The sequence below is a fragment of the Vulpes lagopus genome, chromosome 7, assembly GCF_018345385.1.
Source record: "Vulpes lagopus strain Blue_001 chromosome 7, ASM1834538v1, whole genome shotgun sequence".
NCBI lineage: Eukaryota > Metazoa > Chordata > Mammalia > Carnivora > Canidae > Vulpes > Vulpes lagopus.
The window spans coordinates 115,228,386-115,249,800 of record NC_054830.1 but is presented as its reverse complement, the minus strand read 5'-3'; the positions used below and the strand labels follow the sequence as shown (position 1 = coordinate 115,249,800).

Genomic DNA, 21,415 nt, shown 5'->3' with positions numbered 1-21,415 from the left:
CCTATTACAGGATGACATGAAGAGATTCTCAGGTCTCTAGAAAGAGGTGGGGCTCTGAGGAGTCTTAGAATCTATGTGGATTGATTTTGTCCTTCTACTTGAATAGGACTTTATATTGTCGCGGGCATGAACACCCCTGTTTACTTTGTGCCACAGATTGGACAGCAATCTCTCATTTTCCTGTAATTGTGCCTGGCTCTCCTTCTGGCACTTTCATACAGGTCCCTGTAAGCAAAGCCCCCAGTGCCTCCCACCAACACAGCTATAGTCCTACAAAACTCTCAGCCAGCAAACTACCCCAAAATAAGCTTTATTGCAAGAAAAGTGTCATATTTGATACATAGACCTACAAAAACAAACAAAACCAAAAACCATAAGTTTTTCCTCACAAACACTTGATTACAAATTTATAGTTTCTTTTTTTTAGGTATTAAAAAAACAAAACAAAACAAACCCCCAACTGGATATGGATATAATTGGTTATGAATCTTTGGTCAGCACAGGTGTGAGAGGAGCAACCCGGAGCCTGCATGTGCTTTGGCCATTTCACATATGAGGTTTGGTCACTGGTCCAGGGACAGGTTCTTGGGTTGAGAAGTACACGGGGACGTCCTCTTAATGGCACGTCCTGGTACAGAATCTTTTTAAATGACTAAAGCAAACTAAACATCAATTCATTGTACAAACATCTTTCATACACAATAGGCTATGATAAAACGAGGCATATGGTGTATAACTACAGTATTAATGAAAATTCTAAAAAAAAATGGATTTAAAAAAACAACAACAACATATATTCCTTGGCTGTACTGCATGATTTGTTTGCACATATGGCAATCCTGAAACAGCTTGAACATAATAAATGCACCATTAATCTAAGACAGCACCAAACACTACAGAACGCCAGGCGTTCCTTTGCAGAGGACCGGCAGTTCAGCTGCCTCGGTACCGCGGGGGCGCAGCGCACCCCGGGTAGGAATGAGGTGTGATGGGGAGCACGTGTGCTTCCTTGAGGTTATACGAAGGAGATACAGTACGGTTTGGCCTGCAACGCTACTGGTCTCACAAGCAGTCAAGGTATTTTGCTACAGTGGTTGTGCTTCATCTTCGGTTGCCTGGTGTGTCTGGTGATGAGGACTGTCATCGTCACAGCGAGCTGCTCTGGCTTTTATCTCCTTTCTGAAGGATCTAATGACATTGCCGTCTTTTAAGTTAGTGATTACACTGCCCATACAGCTCTGTGTGGCTTTCTTTAAAATAATCAGATGTGTACCAGTTGGACCACTGGCAGAAAACCAAAGGAAACATCTCTTGGATCTACTGGATTTTTAAAAAGCACCTCTAAAAGAAATAGCTCAAATTTATAAATCTAAAGAAAAACAAGTGAGTTTCCCTTTTTTGTTTACATAGTTTGTTCATTTCTCCATATATTACTGCATTAAAAATAAATAAACATCTATATTTTTTTAATTAGCAACTATAGCAAAATACCCAAAGTGTTACAGACTGCTAACAGGAAAAAAAAAAAGCTCACATTATTTTTGTGCATTTAGTGCCATATGCTGATCTCTTGAACATTTAGTTTTAGTTTTCTTTTAATATATTTTTAAAGTGAAGTTATATAAAAAATACAGTAACCACGGTTGCCTTTGTACTCAAATCTTTGGCCATACCAGAGTCTCAATTATCCTTCCCTGGGAGGGTCAACATTCTGCAGTCTGAGACAGGGAGGCAAGAAACGAAAGTTGTCTTTTTTCCCTCTTTACAATTAGTCACCGATTTCTCCCAGGCTTCTGCAGGCTGAAACCAGGTCTGAAGGGATTAATAGAGCTGAATCTGCAGCCTCATTCTGAGAGCCTCCCCGAGCTCCCCTAGGAGGTAGTCATCCTCGTTGCGGTCTTCCAGTTTCTTAAGCTCCTTCTTCTTGTAGAGAGGGACGCTAGAGATTTCCAGTGTGTACGTGCCGGGCGCGAGCCTCCTCTTGGCTGTGTGCAAGTAGCTGAGCCCGTTTCTTTGGTGGATGCGGAAGATCCCCTCATCGTTCCCTTGGGAGATGACATAGCGGATGTGGTTGTTAAGGGGCTCGATGGCAGGCATGAGTTCCAGGATGTGCTCCTTCGAGCCGAGGCCGGAGAGGTTGAACTTCATTTTCATGGGGCTGTCCATGTCGACACTCTCCAGGCTGATGTGTTCCACCTGGAGAAAGAGCAGGAAAGGATGTGGGAAGAAGGGGAAGAAGGTCTAAGGCACAACCAGAGGACTGGGGAGGGACATGCTGCTAGGGCTGCAGCCACAGTGACGACTGTGTCCCCTCGGAGCCAGGAGTCGGCTGGGGGAAAGGTCAGCTCCACAGAGCCTGGAGAGCTGTACAGCCTCTCATTCACCTTTTCCAGGTCCAGTAACAGGGTTGAGCCTACAGAGAGCATTACACATTTCAAAATATTTTTGATGACTTTATGAAATAATATACTTACTAATAAGAAAAATAATTGAAGAAATGACTGTAATTTTTATTTTTTTTGGCTGGAGTCTAAACTAGAAGTGCAGGGGGCACCTGGGTGGCTCAGTCGATTAAACTAGAAGTGCAGCTCTTAGCCAAGAGTAGGGACAGTCCCCCAGAGCAATTTTAATTCCCATGGCCTGGCTTGATGTATAAGTGAGTGGTAACCATGAGTGGAGTGTATTTACTGAGAGCATCAGGGCAGACAGAGGCACTTGCAGAGTCCAGGGCTTGAGTTTGTACCAGCTTTGGTAAAAAAAAATCAGTGGGGTGGGGCCCAGACAAACCAAGTCTCACTTGGACAGAGGGGTGGGAGGTTTTAGAATGCTATCTTATGTTATTTTTAAAAATTTATTTATTTATTTTAGAGAGAGAGAATGAATGAGCAAGCAGGGAGAGGGACTAAGACAGAATCCTGAAGCAGACTTCACAGTGAGCACAGAGCTAGATGCAGGGCTAGATCCCAGGATCATGAGATCATGACCCGAGCCAAAACCAGCAGTCAGCCACCTAACCAACTGTACCACCCGGGTGCCCCTAGAATGCTATTTGTAAGACAGGCAGAAATCCAAAGCTTTGAGTGGATGCCTTTAAGTAAGAACTTGGCTCTTGTGGCACATAAGTGCCCATTGGAAGTGCCTGGGGGGCTCAGTTAGTTAAGTGTCAGACTCTTGACTTCAGCTTGGGTTGTGAGATCGAGCCCCACACTGGGCTCCATGTTTGGCATGGAGTCTGCCTGAAATTCTCTCTCCCCCTTGCCCTCCACCCCTCCTCCTACTTGTGCACACACTTTCTCTTTCACAAATAAATTAATAAAATCTTTAGAAAACAAAACAAAACATGTCCATCAGTCATCAGACAGAATCTTGTCCCCCGTACCACCATGGGAAGGTTTCATAAGCAAGATTTCCGGATTTGTAGTTAGGGGTACTTGATGAATAACTCAGTTGCCATATTTAAACATCAGTTAGTACCTAAGTCAACTTAAGGTAAATCTAACACTGGCCTGATTATTATTATAAAATAGAACCATAAACATTTTGGCTAAAGAAATCTAGCCTTATGGATTAGGAAAGTTTCAGAGGCCCAGAAAACTGAAGCAATATGGTCAACTCACACAGCCAGTTAGTTGTTGCCTAGGGGTTTTTTGGTGGGAGAATTTTGCAACGTTATCTGAAGAGGGTGGAGCTATTCCTGATCTTTGGGAAAATCAATATCTTTGGTTACCAGATATTATTTTGGTGACATTTACTAACAGGCACTGTTTCAATTCAATTTTGTCAGCCTTCAAGGTAAGATTTTTTTTTTTTTAAAGAAGGCCCAGTGTAAAGCCCAATTGGGCTTAACCTCAAAACCCTAAGATCAAGACCTGAGCTGAGATCAAGAGTCAGATGCTTAACCAATGGAGCCCATCCAGGCACCCCCAAAGTTTTTTAATCCTATTTTACAGTGAAAAAATTGAGGCAAAGAGAAGTTAAGTGAACATGCCCCATGTGACATGGGTAATAAGTGGGGAAAACCACATAGTCATGGCCCTCCCTTTTAACTACTCAGTTAAATGCTATCAATAGCAAAGAACCACCAGCAGGCAATCTGGATCTCTAGTTTCTTATGAAATATACTTTACTTGGAGATAAAATTTTTTATGGGAAGAACACTTATCTAATAAATGTCACAGAATATGAGACCTGGTTGGCTTATCCACTGAAAATTAAATTCAGCCTAGTGTACTGCATTTGTATAAAATAGAACTGTATAAAATAATTTGTTCTTTTGAATCATATCAAAATTGCTATTTCCTAGATGAACACCTCCCCCTGCCACTGGTACAAATAAAAAACAAAATGTAGGATTTGAAGCTGTGAATCTTAAAGTTTTCTTCCCTGAGTCCTTGTGTTTGCGCTAATAACGCCACTAATTTTAGTGTGTCTCTGCCATATTGTGCCTGTGAATTAAGTTATAACATTACAAGAAAGTTTTAACTTCACAGAGGCCGAAACCTATGTAAAAAGTTCATTGCATAGTGTTACTGCATAAGGATAAAATCTTGTGACAAAACAGAGCGACGTTTACTCACAGCTGTGGGTTCAGGTTCCTGAACACTTCTCTTCTGTCTGCCGTCTTTCTTAGAGTAGCCATTGATCTTACACTCATAGCATGCTTCTGGGGACAGAGCATTTTCCTCGTCGACCTCTGCATCCAGGGACAGGTACTGCCCTTTGTTAAATCCCATTCCTGAGACACAGTGGCTATTTGCAATGAGAAGCAAGGCATGGTTAGACTTCACCATTAACTGTGACCATAGTTTTCCAGTGGTAGAGCAGGGGCTTCAGAAACAAGGAGCCAATGAAGTAAACTCTAAGCTTTAAACATGAAAACCTCAATATTCTTGGTAATTCTTTCCTTCAACACTCCCCCATATGAGGTTCTCCCTCATTCTGAACATCAAAATTCTTCTGAGAGTGAGCTCCAGGTTTCTCGAATTTTCAGTCCTAATTAGACCGAAGCAACTCAGGTATTGTTACATCAAGAAGGAAAAAAAAAAAAAGCAAATTATGAATTGCAAAGGAGAATTCAAAGAGAATTTCTGTTACTTTATAAGCTTAAAGCCTGTGCTTACTGCTCTTTAAAAAGCTCTTTGCTATAACTTTTGAGATTTCTGAGCTCCCATTATGGGTAGTGAGAGTCACTGAGTTGGCTCAAAATGACCCTTGTCTGGACCAAGACTGGTTTCAAGCATTATTAGGTACCAGTGGTAGACAGATTAGTCTACACCCCTCAATGCCTGACTCACTCACTGCTCTTTCTGGGAAAGGTGACCCTGACTGACTCGTACATTCCCATCCTCTGTGCTGTGAGGGCCAGCTGCCTTGATGGAAGGCTGCAGGTAGCCAGTACCTCCACCGCAGCCAACAGGACTTGAGACGGCTCACTTGGGAGAGTGCCATTAGCTGGAAGGGACCCAGCCTAGATGGTGCCACATGAACCAGACACATACTCTCTATGCTGTACAAAGCCAGATGAGCAAAGGGAGGGACAGACTCCTTCCTTAGGGACCCCTGGGCTAGCACTTGTCTAAATTCATAGACAAATCTGTGGTGAAGCCATTTCTACTTGTACTTTATAACCCAGGTGTCACTGGGAACATGGGAGCAGCATTTTTAAACATCTCTTTGTCTCGGCTTGGAGGAATCCGACTGCATCAATGTAGGCTGTTCTGAGGGGCAAGCGAGTGATCTCTGTATCTAAGTTGGCCTTACGGTCACCACAAAGGAGGCAATCCTGTTGCACTGACATAACCCATGTACCTTCCTGATGGTACTTGTTCCCATTACCCGGAGTCCTCTGAGCAATCCTCTTGCCTCCTAGACTTTTATCACCACTCACTTCCCTGCAGTGCCAGGACCACGCCTGCTTCCCTGGAGCCTTACCCTTGTCCTACTCTGTAGTACCCGGGAGGGCAGCCACAGAGATAGCCCCCTTCCGTGTTGGAGCAGCCATAATTGCAGGGGTTCTTGGAGGAGGAGCACTCATTGACGTCGTGGCAGGCACTGGAGAACTGGTCAAAGGAGAACCCAGAGGGACAGACGCATTTGTAACCTCCAAGGGTGTTGTAGCAGGAAGCAGAGCCGCAGGCATTGGGATTGGAGCATTCGTTCTCGTCTAGGGGCACAAAGGAAGAAGCTCTTATGTGGGGGGAGGGGCGCTGAGGTGAAGAAGAGCCCAGTGTCAAAGTCACGACGGTTTTTACGGGGAAATATCTCTAGAACCATATTTTAAAAATGTTTATTCTGATGGTTGATTGGCAAAACATATAAAATTAGAAAAAAACCCAAAACAAAACACCAAAACCCAAAGAATCCCCCTAAAATATGGCTTTAAAAAATCCTTGCTCTACCCTTTTATACTCTGGGCTACGTTTCTCAATATGATAGCAACCCTTGGAGACAGACATCTGTAGTCTTTCTACTTTTATTCTCAGAATCTCAGTTCCATGGAGTTAGAAAGTAGATCACTAGTTTCCAGGGGCTGCAGGGAGGGAAAAACAGAGAATGTCTGCTTATGGGTATGGAGTAGCTTTCTGGGGTGATGAAATTGTGGTGATGGTGATGGTGAGAATATACTGACCACCACTGAACTGTACACATTTTGAAAAGATTTTACAGCATGTGAATTATATCTCAATTAAAAAAAAACAACAACAACCCGTATCTGGGTACACTACATTCTCCCAGCAATTCCCAAATTCATTCTATATGGAGAGAAAATATACATAAAATTTTAAGTACTCAATTAAAATAATTGAAAGAAACATTATTTAATTGAATCTGTTCGACTGAAAATTTAGTATGCTTTTACTACTTGAGAACCCATGAGGCGCACCCTGTGTCTTCTGAGAGAGGTTTGCATCCAGCCATCAGCTGACCTAAGTTTTGCTTGTTTAATAACTAACCTTACACTGTAAATTCCTGATGTAGGATAATTATAGGTTATACTTTCAGTTGCTCTTACTTTTATAAAATCAAAGCCTGATTGTGCTTTTTAACTTTGGAGATTGCAATTTTCCTCTGTCTGGTTGATATATATAGCATGTGGCTTGACTCCTTTGGGCTTTATTATAATCCACATTTCACCCTGGGCAGAAGTCACATCTGTTCCATGGAATTCTTTTGGATTCTTGTGACTCCAATGAGCACAGTGTGTCTGTTTACCGAATATGTGACAAGTTTATGTTTCAGCCCACGTGGGGAAATGGTCCATTTGCAAGTAGATGTGTGTCTGGGATGCCACAGCTCCAGGGAAGTGCATATCTGCAGTAGCTCAGTGAGATTATGGAGGATGCAGACAGAGTCTCAGTGCCCAGGCTTCTCAGACAGGAAATATAACTCCATTAAGTACAGCACACACAGGTTACTGAAAGGGCAGATATTTTTGTTTTGTTTTGTTTTGTTTTGTTTTAAAGGGCAGATATTATTAGGTAACTTGTGTGTTATGATTACAGTTTCAGAATTAAATCAGGCCAACAAAGAGAGAATTCTAGATATTAAACCTGCTAGGATTACCTAATATGTATAAATTCTTAGTCTTCATTTCATGAGGAGAAAGTATTTAAATGAATTCTTAATCACCAGGCTACCTACGACGTAGACCTAACTGCTGTTTTATTTCTGTATATGAAAGACTGGGCATTCTGCTATGGAGGCTTATCTGCTTTAATCATTAAATCTGACATTTATATCCAGTACTTCTCTCGTAACAGAGAATGTAAATTAGGTTATAATTTAAGAAAATGGTCCTGCTATGAATATAGTATTGGACATGGTGTTAGGGAGAGAAATTATCATGCAAAACCCATTACTTCAGTAAATGTCATTTACGTATTACTGACAAGAACATTTAAAAGTGTGTAATGTTTCTGTAAGCACCATGCTCTAGTTCATGTTTATATGTTACAAATGTACATCGTGGTGTATTTTTATGGATGCAGGTAATCTCACTTTGAAAATATGTTCATGCTGCATACGTACTTGGAACAGACTCACGCTTCACCAAGCTGTGTTCACATTATTTTGAAGCGACCACAGAAGCAAGTGGGAGTTAATGAATACTACAAAACCAAAAACTTCACTGATACATTATTTTTCTTCATGAGCAAATGTTAATATTCACTTAGTTTCAATTTTGAATAATCATAATGCTTGTAAACATTTTAGAAATGTTACCTACCTACATCTGTACGGTCTATGTACCAGAATGGTATAAGTGTTCTCTGGCAAGTGACTGGGAATATCTTAAAGTATTCATTTGAATTAAAACTGTTTTTTTCAGTATTAATACAAAAACTGTCCATTTTCCTTAAGTTGGCAGTAGTATTAACAGTTTAACATTACTTAAATTATCTGATGCATTGACTCTGAACAGTTTTGCTCATTTACTGAGAGATCACATAAATCTGAAATTGTTCATTCTGCACATCCCTCCTCGAGCCTATGAAATGACTAGTGATATTCACACATGCAGGAACAGATAAAAATAATTTGTGGCCTTTCAATTTGCATTTTGTCATAAGTCTTATTCTTTTGGTAACATGCTGCTTTTATTAGTTCCTGATGGTTTATTTAATTCTATCTCTGCCATATATTTGGGTTAAAATTCCAACTGGAATTATGTGGATTCAAAGCCAGGAAGTCAGCAATTAAAGTAGGGACCACCTTGAGTCCTCAATCCTGCACAGGCGAATCTAGAACCTTTCAAAATAAATCCCTGCTGTTATACTGTGTGAGGTGCTTTAGGGTGACTGCCTTGCTGAAGTGCCCACTCGGAGGCACTCCAAAGGGGAATTAGGATGTACCATACGGTGTTGATTTTCAAGTCAGACTGATTTTTTGAAAAACTCTACAGTTCTTTTTGTTCTAGATGTTTTATAGGAAGAAGCTTCAGAAAACTTAAAAACTTGGAAATTGAGATGATTCTCTACGTATGCTCTTACTTATATTATACTGAGGATCAATTTAAAAATAAGATTTCTAGGGCAGCCCTGGTGGCCCAGCGGTTTAGCGCCACCTTCAGCCCAGGGTGTGATCTTGGAGATCTGGGATCGAGTCCCACGTTAGGCTCCCTGCATGGAGCCTGCTTCTCCCTCTGCCTGTGTCTCTGCCTCTCTCTCTCTCTCTCTTTCTCTCTCTCTCTCTCTGCGTGTCTGTCATAAATAAATAAATAAATAAATAAATAAATAAATAATTTCTATTTAACAGGCTGACACCTATGAAGTATTAGAAGATCATTCTTTTGCCTTAAGATCCACCAAATTAGCCAAGAAGTCCATGTTATTTTATGAAAGGTGAGTCTTTCCACTTTGTTTAGTAAACAAAGCAATATAATTATTTTAAACTGCTTTAACAGCTATCGAAAAATGTACTGTTCTCTATATTCCGAAGAGTGTGCTTATACTATGCCTCTGTTTATAAATCAAGAAATGAGGGCCTAAGGACTTTGGCAACATTTTTGTGTGGGAAGAGAAGAAAAGTAAACTTAGGAAATCATTTTGATTGACTGCCTAATAATCCTTGAAAATCTGTTCATAACTTCTTGATCATCAATGGCTTCTGCATTTCTCTGCCCGGGTGTCTATTTGTGGGGTGACAAAGCATCTGTCTTTGGCTTGGCACAAGACCAGAGCATCTCTGTGACTTTCACTGAATTGGCTTCCCTCCTAGGAAATTTATCTTGATTTTCTCTTCTCAATTCAGTAAACTGTCATTAGAAATTTCTTTTGAGAAGACCACAAAGGATAAAATCAGATTAATTTATTTAGTGAATGCTCACAGTGAAATATCTGAAAAACACGTGTGGTAATTTAATCACTGCAAAGGCACAGGAAAGCACCCCGTGGTTTCTCTGCAGGACCACAGCTCCCCTTTAGGCTGGCATCTGATGTCACAATATGTTGGATGGCAGGTCTATGAAGTGCATTCAGGTGGAGCCAAGAAATGAGGCATATGCTAAGTGAATCAGCTGGCTATTCAAGTACAGAATACTGTTCTCTTTGATCAATCTCCCCTTAAAAGGAGAATTTCCACTGACTATTATCAATGCCAGAACAGGGCTGACAGCCTACAGATTTTATTTTACAAACTCTTTTGTTTAGAGTTTTCAACAGAATTAGCCCTAACTAGGTACTTTTTCTACCTTCAAATACTTAACCTTCTTCATTAAATCTATGTAACTGGAAAGCACAGAGGGATAGTCCTCATTAAGCTGATCTGAATTCATTTAGATTCATATGAGAGAGATGGAAGAGCAGTTCTTCAACCCCAAATCTAAAGATAAGAGACTGATGAAGAAAAGCCCCTGACCTTGGCAAATGATGAATCTTGACAACATCTTCAGAAAGTTAAGTTTATAAAAGCTCTAGTTTAGTTACCTTTGGGGTATCTTAAAACAACATTTGTATTCTGGATGTTTTCAAACACAAGTACAGAGACTAGTGTCACAGATCCCTGTGCATCCCTCAGAAGGACTGGAGTTAAAGTTCTAGGATTCAAAGGCTACACTGAAACATCAACCTTTATTAGTTGTTCATCTTACACAAAGATACCTTAAGGTAAGAAAAGCAGATGCTATGTAACCAGAGAGCACTCACCAACACACTGATTCCACTGGTAATGCTGAATATACCCTTGAGGGCAGCCGCATCTGTAGCCTCCCAGGATGTTCTGACAGCCATGCTGGCACCTGTGGTTTCCATCACATTCATCCACATCTGCAAAAACAATCCCAGCATGATATTTACGCGCCCTTTCCTCTACTGTTCTTAAATGCACTCCAAATACAACCTGGCTTAACTATTATCAGGGGAACTAATAAATAAGACACACAGAGAGGCTGGGAGTTTTTCCAAGTCACATGGGTATTAGTCAGCAGTGATACAAAGAATGGTTCTGAGATAGGAGCCCACTCTTCTTCTTTCTCCTTTCTTCTTTCTTTTTTCTTCTTTCTTCTTCCTTCTTCTTCCTTCTTCTTCTTAGATTTATTTACTTGAGAGAGGTGGTGGGGGGGCAAAGGGAGAGGGAGACAGAAACCCAAGCAGACTCCCTGATGATTGTGGAGCCCCATGTGGGGCTTGATCCCATAACCCTGAGATTTTGACCTGAGCTGAAACCAAGAGTGGGTTGCTTTAATTGACTGAGCCACCCAGTTGCCCCAGAACCCACCTTGTTATGCTGTCCACCAGACCATCCCTGTCAGCTCTTGAAATAACATCTTCATTTCAGCAAATCAACAATAGCAACTACAAATGTTACATGTTTTGGATGGATTAACTGCATATGGTGTGACTTATTTGGTAGGTGATATAAATATATTTGCATTTTTTATTCCAGTAGATTCAAAAGTGATTCAGACTTCTAATCTTCATGTTCGAGGGGCACCTGGGTGGCACAGATGGTTAAATGTCAGACTCTTGGTTTCAGCTCAGGTTGTGATCTCAGGGACTTGATATTGAGCCCTAATGGGACTCTGCATTTAGCGCAGAGTTGGCTTGAGATTTTCTCTTCCTCTGCCCCTTCCACTCATACTTGCTTGTGCTCTCAAATCAATCAATCAATCAATCAATCAATCTTTCAAAAAAGATCACGTGGGAGGATACAAGCACTACAGAGATACCTAAAAAGTATAACTGTTAAGCACACAAAAATTTTTATTACCATTTGAGATTAGATACAAAATTAAAGTATTTAAATATGTTATTTTTAGATATGATGTGGTATTGTTACAACATATGGAAAAATTTCTTTGTCCATACATGCATACTCTTCTGGAATGACAACTGAGGCTTTGAAATCTACTCATAAAGAGTGAAATAAAATTGGCATGTTTGATGTGTATATAACAAATTTATATGGATAATTAATAAATGGTATCTTATGTGGATGGTCATAGGCTTAACTCACACGTGGCAAGCAGCTGTATGTTCAGCATACTTTAAAAGTTTCAAGGGCTTCAAATATAAAACGTTAAAATGGAAATTTTTAAAATTGAATTTTTCTTGGCTACATATGAGATTTATAAATGTCCTATACTTCTTATAAAGAGTATATTAAAAACTCTGAATATATTTCTAGAATCCAGATTCATAAATTTCTAAGAATAATAAAAGGGGACTAAAATAAATAAAGACTTAAATTGCAACAGTTTATAAAAATATAAGGGGATGTGTATAGTCTTATAATCCCTGGCATGAGTATTTTGTAAAAGGTACCAATTCTGTACTAGCACTTGCAATGGAGATCCTGGGGAACAGTGTAATATTTTGTTGAGTATAGGCAGATTCTTATTTTAGTCCCAGTTAAATGCCTCCTTTGACTTTACAGGAAATACCTACTTGGAAGAGTGGCTTGATAGAAAATGCCCATTGTAGAGAAGAACATGAATCAGGAGTCTCAGAACAAATAAAATGGAAATAGCAATCACATTCCCCAATGCTTTTCACACATTTTACAATTCTCTTTGATAACTGGGTCCCTTCTTAAACTTAACTTTCATACATTTAGTTATCATGCAACAAAAGTCCATCTTTTTTTTCTGATATATTTGTACACTACTGTATACCATATTAGCTACAAAATTCCTTTTTAGTTGTTTTTTTTTTCTTTAGATCAGTAATTAGGTAAAGACCTCAGTTACTTCAAAGCCCATTTCATAGAGAATTTTTGTCCTATATTATTAAAGTCTTCCTCTGCTCCCAACATGATATATGAAAATGTATGAATGAAAATCAATTGCTGAGTTCTATTTCATAAATACTTTTTTTTCCCTTTTGAAATGATCTCATTTTAATGGCTTGGAAGTTAAAAGAAAAATAGTTTGCTGTATTAGATTAAGGATTTTTGAGCAAGTAAACTCACCTTCACAGTTCAGTCCAGTGGCATCAAGAGAGAACCCTCTTTGGCATTCGCAGCTGAAACTTCCAGGCGTGTTTTGACAGATTCCCTTTGCTCCACAGAGTGAAGGCTGAGACCCACATTCATTGTTGTCTAGCAAAGCAAGAAGGTGGAGCGTCATGCTTCCCAATCATTACATGACTCAGATTTCACTATATGAAGTGAAAACTGAGGCATGAAAGTCTAAGTTGCAAGATGTGAAAACTTTAGGGAAATGTATGCCAGGATTCACTGTCTGGGTAGAGGCAAGAGTGGCAAGAGAGAGACTATTTCAAGAGAGGTGAAATTAGAGTATTATCTTGGGTCAACTGAGGACACGGTTTTTGATAATGCAGACTGAAAGATTCTTAATATGGGTCTTCTAACATGAAGTAACCTACCATGTTCATTAGCATGTTCTGAATTGAGGTGAGCCTTTATTCATATTTAGTCTGAACACGTGGTTATGTTTAGAATGCAACATAAAGGTACTGTTTGTAATATGCCTACTATACATGTGTTGGACTTTAAATAAGCTTGAACCTCGTGTATTTTTTTCCCCCTTTGGATACTGTTCTTATGAAAAAACACCTACATTATTAGCAACATTTCTAGACCAGTAATTATATCATATTGGTTCTAAATAGAAGTATTGAGCCTTTCAATATTCTACTGTTTTAAGTACAATTTTAATGCATCTACCCAGAATAAACAAAGCTTCCCACTTGTAGTTTCGTCTTACCAATGCAAGCGGTGTGGTGCTGTGTAAAGCCAGGTGGACATTTACAGGTAAAACCTCCCAGAGTGTTGACACAGAGGAACTGGCAGTTGTGTTGTTTGGTTTGACATTCATCAAGGTCTGAGTGAAAGAGAAACCAGTAAAAATCAGAGCAGGGTTACCTGGTTCTGCATCCTTTCTTATGAAGCTACACAATGTGTATATGTTCTATTCAGGAGTTTTGTTGAATTTTGCTGGAAGCTTTACAGACAGACTTCCACATGCATATGAAAGCAATTTCTTTTTCACAGACTTAAGCAGCATCGATATTATGGGCAACTCAGATAGGATGGCTAAGGTGATATGTAACACAAAGTTTTCTTAAAATAAGAAACTGAATGGATGAGCCACGGAAACCACCATGGCTCATCCATTCAGTTTCTTATTGTTTCCGTGAACTATTCTCAAAGTGAATATCCCAAGGTTATAGTTGTTGCATTTAGTGCACAGTTTAGTACATGCCTGGTCACTTACTCCTTAAATAAAAATAAAACAGAAGCTGGAAATTGATGAAAGTCTGAAAACAAGCATAGAGTCAGGCTCTCAGGATCCAAATGAAAACACTGTGATAAATACCAGAGAAAGCAGAAATACAGCATCTGTAATCCTGGTGATAAACTGAATTTATATTTGGACTATACTAATAGAAAACTTGAATTGTGATTTTGGTTAGATTAAAACTTAATATGAGATAATATATTTAAATGTACAAAGCAATGTAAGATATACATAACACTAATTCATTATTTTAAAGCTTAAACACACACTATTGCACTCCTAATAACATGAAAAATTAAATTGACTCATAATGGTTCACTAAATAGATCTAAGAGAACAGTACTGCTTGCTATAATTATTATTATTTTCTCCTTGGAAATAAAATTTCATCTTCTTAAGAATAACCTGTATTTCAAAAATTTAATCAGTTAGGAATTTCCTCAATCCATTCATTTCACACAGGCAAGGTTTACAATAAAACTGAATGCATGAGTATAGCACTGGAGCGATAGTAATTGTCTAATTTAGTTTGATAATTACTTTTAATACTACCTATGCCAAAAAAATTCACCCATGCATTTTCAATCTTCTGCAGTAAATGTGTAATAAAGATAATTGAGAGGAAATAAAATCCTAGATAAGCAGCAAAAGAAATCTTATTTTAGGTACTTGTTTCAATCTCTTCCCTCACCAATATTTTTGGCTTTAATTTCATTTAATTATCCATTTGCATGGTCTGCTCTAAGAAGCAAGCATATCTAATTAGGGCTTTAATTCTCCTTTCCTCCTAAAATGTGTCCTCTGGAAAAATTTTCTGTAACTCATAAAGTGGCCCCTAGGAAGACAGGCTTTCATGAAGGCAGTGCAGGTGAACCAGTCCCTGACCAGCTGAATTTGGATCTGAAAGGAGAGACAAAGGGTCAGAAATGCTGGGGACGCTCCCCTCACCTTTGCACGTCTTTGCATCCTCTTGCAGGACATAGCCCCGAGGACACGAGCACTGGTAACTCCCCTCGGTGTTCTTGCAGATGAAGTTGCATGGTTTCGGGGACTGGGAACATTCGTCAAGATCTAAGTGAAAGTGATGCCAAGAGTAAATTCCTAGTTCCAAGGAACAACTGGCCTCTTTCTTCCCTCTACATCCTTACTTCACCTATTTCCTTTCTCCTTCAACTTAAAATGGAAGAAGAGCTAAGGAGAAAAGATGCCCAGAACAGTTTTCTTGAAAATAACATCTTGGTTTACTCTGTAGATCGATCTAGGGTTCTTGGGTAAAGGTAGCATATGGACAACTATCCAGTTTCAAAAAAAATCCACTGCCTTCTTTAGAATTATGTACTTGGGTTTACAGCTCAAGGATCATTCTCTTACAAGTAAGAGTTTCTTTCCTCTGACACATGGATATGAAGACGTTCTCTTCAGTTGTTAGCTGACATGCTGAGCACCGTGGGGACCTGAGGCTTGCCACTCCAGAGCCAGAGCCTCACCCAGGCGCACCCTGCTCTTGGGTCCCGGCAGCTGGATGGCATGTACACCACCAGAAGGCCCTCCTTCCCCCTTGTCCTCCAACTTCCACTCCCTCTCTGCAAGATGGCTTGGGCTCTGGGTCACTGGATCACAGGTCACAGCATCTGTCAAAGTGGCCTTCTGTGCACAACTTTCTCCTTCGAGGTTTCAGAAACATCTCCCTCTTTTCTTGTGGCCCAGGGATGGCACCATGCCTCATGGATTCTACATGCTCTGTTCACATCTTTAACCAAAACAACTGTCCTGAAATCATCCTCCCTTGAATAGGCTACCTTTTTTCTGCTAGGACTGATGGACAGCAGACCATCCTCATTTCCTCATAAAACATACTGACTGATGCCCCCAGAATGCTGGAAGCTCATGATCGTGTGCTCTCTTGCCCAACCAAGTGGGTCGATGCTTACTTAGGATCAGTTTGGTTTCTATGAACCTTTTCATGTCAGGGGCATTTATTACAATAGATACTTTGATGGAATAACATGCAAGTGGATTAAATATGGAGGAGAAGAGGCTTTTCTCCTTCACTGAAAATTCTGTCAAATGCTTTGGAAAGACTCATTAGAAGCAAGCCTCCCACTCCCTGCCCTCGACTGGTGTAGCAACAGTGTGGGTGAGATGGTAAACAAATCAGATTAGAAAAAGAGACTGTAAAAATGTAGGTGGTTCTGTCCAGACACTGCTTTGCAACTGGTAATTTTCACATGAGGCTTAAGTCATAGGTTTTATGCAAAAAACCAGCAACGAGGAGCAAGCACAATGTGCGCTCTGGACATATGCTAAAACACATGCTCACTATCAGAAGCTCTTTTCTTTCATCATTAAGAGCTAGACAAATAAAGGTGCACTTATAATTTTAAATTAAAATATAAAATGGTGAAATAATGGTTTTTTAAAAAAACTGTTTCTGCTTCCCTGACTGAACACTTTCTGATGAAGAGTTGTGTGTCACAAGGGCAGTGACTATGGCATCAGGAACTGCATTACTGAGAGCCACAGCATGACTGTAGGGAAGGTACACGCCAACTCTCTATGGGTACACCTACTGTGTTGCCAGCAGCGACTGGTAGGAAGCAGTAGTCACCTTCGCCCCAGACGGACAGACGCCTTGCCTTACCTACACACGAGGTGCCGCTGATGTCTGTCGTGTAGCCAACCTTGCAGAAGCAGCGGAATGAGCCCATGGTATTGATGCACTGACCACTCGTGCAGAGGTTTGGCATCACCTTACATTCATCAATATCTGTGGATGGGAAAAAAGAACCCAAATAAAAACAAATACACAAGTTAATATCTATATCTATATCTATATCTATATCTATATCTATATCTATATCTATATCTATGCAAGGAGAAAACTGCTCAGAGCCTAAGAGAAACAACAGAGCTGACGTGAAATAACTAGCAACCAACAGTCACCACAGCGCTCCGGTACCTTTTCATCACTCTGGTGAATGGCAACAGGGAAGGAAAGCAAGAATATTCTGCAGTGGTTGGAAGAGGCAAATAAATGGAGGCTCTGTTGAAAGCCCCGCTGCAGTCTACTCATTTTACAATCTAAGTATGAATTATTTTGGCGGGATGTAGAAAGCTACCTCTCTGAAGTCCAACTAATCTGGGATTTGTGGTGATTTCCCACGCCTGGACCTCACATCCACACTTGGATTAGACTTTCTGAAGAAAGGGTTTCATTAGCAGAGTAATCGGGCCCAGGGCCAATAGTCTGTACAGTAATGGAAGAAAATGGTATTTTTTTCAGGACACTAGTCTATCAAGTGGTTTTTTTAAAAAAAAAAAAAGCCTGAAACAAAGAGAAATAATAGGTCAGAGGCTAGAGTTTCCTCCAAGTTAGTCTTTAGATTGATAGAAATTCCTTAAATGAGGAATGGACTCAGGGAGGAAAAAAAAAAAAAAAACCCTGGAAACCGCTAACCAATTCTGAGACCTGCTGCTTTGTAAATATGTGGCAAACAGACTTAGTCCCTGTGTACACTCAAATGAGCAACACTTATTTAAATAAAGCAAGTATAGTTTGGGGGTTACAGGCATGGCCTTTGGGATCAGACAGGTATGTTTCACTCCTGAGTCCATCCCTTAGAAAGGGTGTGATCTCAGGAAAATGACTTACTGTCACCTAAACTTTGTGCTTCAGCTTCCTAAGAAATTCTACCTCTTAGATTCAGTATGAAGAGTACATCTTTTAAAGTCTCTTAATCATTAGCAAAAAGCACATACAAACACATATACTAACAAATATTTTAGCTATCATATCAATTTTTCACTTTTCCTTTAAATTAATCGGAATCAATCCACTGTACTGAAAATGTGCACAAATTTCCTCAGCTCCGTACCTCTTCCATCGGTGGTATATCCTGGGCCATGAGGACATATTTTTTTGTACTGGGCAGTTCCAGGAAGTGGGCAAAGCTCACACTGGTGACCCCAGCCTCGTCCCCCATCACAGCAGCATTCTGACTTGGTGACAAGATTGCGGCTGCTGGACGCCATCTGACACATTGTCTGCAATACCTCTGCAAAGCAGAGTCCCTGTCGATTGTCTGAAATAACAATGTAGTTAATAAGCATCAATGACATGGAACCGATACTTCATCTTCACCTTCAAATAAAACAGGATAGTCAATGTTTTTCTTCCTGGCAAAAAGTTTTTCAAAGATAAGTGTTCTTGTATATGAATAACCACACTGTTTAAGACAGCTTCATGATTATAAAGTTGGAGAATGAGTCCACAGTGTGTTCTTTTACTACAGAGAATCTATTAAATTCAACAAAAAACGATACTGTGCTTAAGAAATAGATGGAGCACTGGGTGATATGCTATATGTTGGCAAACTGAACTCCAATAAAAAAAATAGAAAAAAATTGTAGAAACAAACAAAAAAAAGATTTGTTTCTTTTTCTTCAACCCATCAGCAACTGATAGTAGTAAACTACCATTCCTGTAGAACATAAAATAAAAATCAAATTAAATTATTTCTTTTTAAATAAGCAAATGAGCATCAGAATTTGTTTCTGAAAAGCAAATCCTAGATGATGTTATAATTTTGGTACATATTCAATCCAATCTTGTCTTTTCTGCATATAAAGGAGTGTTCAAACATTTGGACTAAGCAGATTTTTTTTTTTTTAGTATAAATAGAGGAATTTCTCTGATGTAAGTAGGCAAATAAATCTTTAATATGGTTTCATGAACTGTCCCAGTGAACCCTTAATAACATGAACAGAAAAGTACATTACACTATGTAGGTTATCTTTTTCTGTTGCTGGAAAGTCTGGTGGTTAGTAAGGATCTAGATTGGAGACACCAGTAAACACAATTTATTTTCCAGACTAACAGTTTCCTAGGATTTAATGCAATGACATCATTTGGAGAAAAAATCTGACCTCGCTGAAACATGCTATTTTATATCAAATCAAGCGATGAGTGCTCTTATTTCTCTGTTTGCCTTAAATTTTACTACTCCATACTTTTACACCTGCTCATAATGAACTGAAATGGTTTATTATGTATGCATTTTAGCATTAATATACAACATAATGGCTGAGATTTATATTTTCCATAAGAAAATATTTTGTAAAACATAAAATAAAAACTAACCTTCACTGCATTTTTGAAATGTGGCATGTGCTTTAATATTACTAATACAGCAAAGCTTACCTCACACAGCAAATATTTTCTTTTGGAATTAAATCATCCCCTTATGTAAGTTTTACTAAAGTCACACTTTCCACGGGGCTTAATTAATCTTAATTTTGGAAAGACTATTAAAGATGGCTATTTACATTACACATAGATGTGCATACAACTCACACGCGCAGAAATACATCATTTTAATAGATGTGTACCTTTAGGGAGAAGTGTATGGATTACTCAGGTTGGGGAATTTTTTTTTTTTTTTTTTTTTTTTAGCAGATAAGCACATGTATGTGGAGTTCTTCTGTGATGATGTCATAAAAGAGATGTCTTATTTACTAAGTAAAACACCCTGAGATGTCCCTTACCTAGGCATTCGGTGCCTGAGGAGCTTGACTGAAATCCCTCGTTACACTCACATCTGTAGCTCCCGATGGTGTTAACGCAGCGCCCGTTCTCACAAATTCCGGGCTTGGTCCTGCATTCATTTTCATCTTTGGGAAAACAAACAGGGTGAATGATGAGCAGACTACAAAATTGCCATTTACACATTTTCCTCGAGTGGGTTGTATCTTATTTAAAACTTCCTCACCAAAATAGTAATCAGATGGAATAAAAACTAGTCATACTAGTCATGAGTATGGATTTCCTTTTAAACTCCATCCTGGGCAGCCCGGGTGGCGCAGCGGTTTAGCGCTGCCCTCAGCCCGGGGTGTGATCCTGGAGACCCAGGATCGGGTCCCACGTCAGGCTCCCTGCATGGAGCCTGCTTCTCCCTCTGCCTGTGTCTCTGCCTCTCTCTCTGTGTCTCTCATGAATAAATAAAATTAAAAAAAAAAAAAACTCCATCCTTCCAGGTGGGTTCTTTCTCAACTATGTTTCTTTTCTGCTCCTCAGCCCTCGTGGGGAAGGGGGGTGGTGGTGTATGAAATACTGGCCTCCACAGGACATAAAGTTGCCCTGAGACACCAGCGAAGTGGGAAAGAACTTGGGGGAAGAGTGTGCTGGTGAAGTGATAGGACAGAGGAGCTGGGAGCAGAACAAGGGAAGGTGTTGGGGGCAGGTGGAGAGTAGGGTCAATGCTACACAGGCAGGGATGCAGGGCAAGCTTCCAGAGGAGCTCTGAGTAAAAATCACAGGAGCAGTGTGGTACGTGAGGGCCATGGATGGCAGAAGGAATTTAGGTAGTGCTGCCTTTTTGTTAGTGATGAATTAGGGCCAAACTGCTTTATTAAAATCCCATTTTGAAAAAAAAAAAAATCCCATTTTGTTCTTACTGTGTTTTGATACTCTGTACATTTTGCTTATAGCTTTTTTTTTTGAAGCTATGCTATTATGAACATAAGGGAGCTTATGATAATGAAATATTTTTGATAAACTGCTTTCATCTTTATATTTTTTAATCTTTTAAAAAAGTATTCATTCATTCATTCATTCATTCATTCATTCATTCATGAGAAACACACAGAGAGAGGTGGAGACATAGGCAAAGGGAGAAGCAGGCTCCTCAGAGGGACCCCACTGTAGGACTAGATCCCAAGACCCCGGGATCACACCCTCAGCAGAAGGCAGATGCTCAACTGCTGAGCTACCCAGGTGTCCCTTAATTTTTAATCTTTAATCTGTTGATATTTTGCTTGTGTGTTTTTTTTTTAATCAGTATTTACTCTCCAGTGTTTTGTTCCATCCCTTTATTGTTGATCTATCTCACATTTTGATTTGGTACCTTTCTTATGAAAAGCACCAAATTGGATTTAAAAGAAGTTTTAAAAAGTATGTCTACTTTTTAACCAGCAGTTTATTCCTATCTATACTGTCTGCTGTTATGTTTGGATGCTTACCTGCCATTTTATTTTGTTTTATATCTTCTGTGCTCTTGCCCTCTCCTCTCAATATTTCTTAGAGTAGCCTATATTTCTTTGCTCTCTTCTTGTCCCCATCTCACGTCTGGACATTTAAATCTTTTTTCTATGCTTTCAGTGGTAACCATGAAACAACTTCAACACATATTCGTAATGGATACTTCTGTACTGATGTCAGCA

General features: G+C 39.6%; 1 protein-coding gene across 1 annotated transcript in view; it reads right to left on the bottom strand.

Moving 5' to 3' along the window:
* Positions 1 to 302: 302 nt before the first annotated feature.
* FBN2 (fibrillin 2) overlaps positions 303 to 21,415 on the bottom strand; it is a 244,367-nt gene continuing 223,254 nt past the window's right edge. The window contains 10 exon segments of the mRNA XM_041764048.1: positions 303 to 2,196; positions 4,578 to 4,749; positions 5,932 to 6,163; positions 10,644 to 10,763; positions 12,907 to 13,035; positions 13,664 to 13,780; positions 15,146 to 15,268; positions 16,839 to 16,964; positions 18,073 to 18,279; positions 19,742 to 19,867. Of these exon segments, the coding sequence (XP_041619982.1) occupies positions 1,822 to 2,196; positions 4,578 to 4,749; positions 5,932 to 6,163; positions 10,644 to 10,763; positions 12,907 to 13,035; positions 13,664 to 13,780; positions 15,146 to 15,268; positions 16,839 to 16,964; positions 18,073 to 18,279; positions 19,742 to 19,867 (1,727 nt within the window). The 3' untranslated portion in view covers positions 303 to 1,821.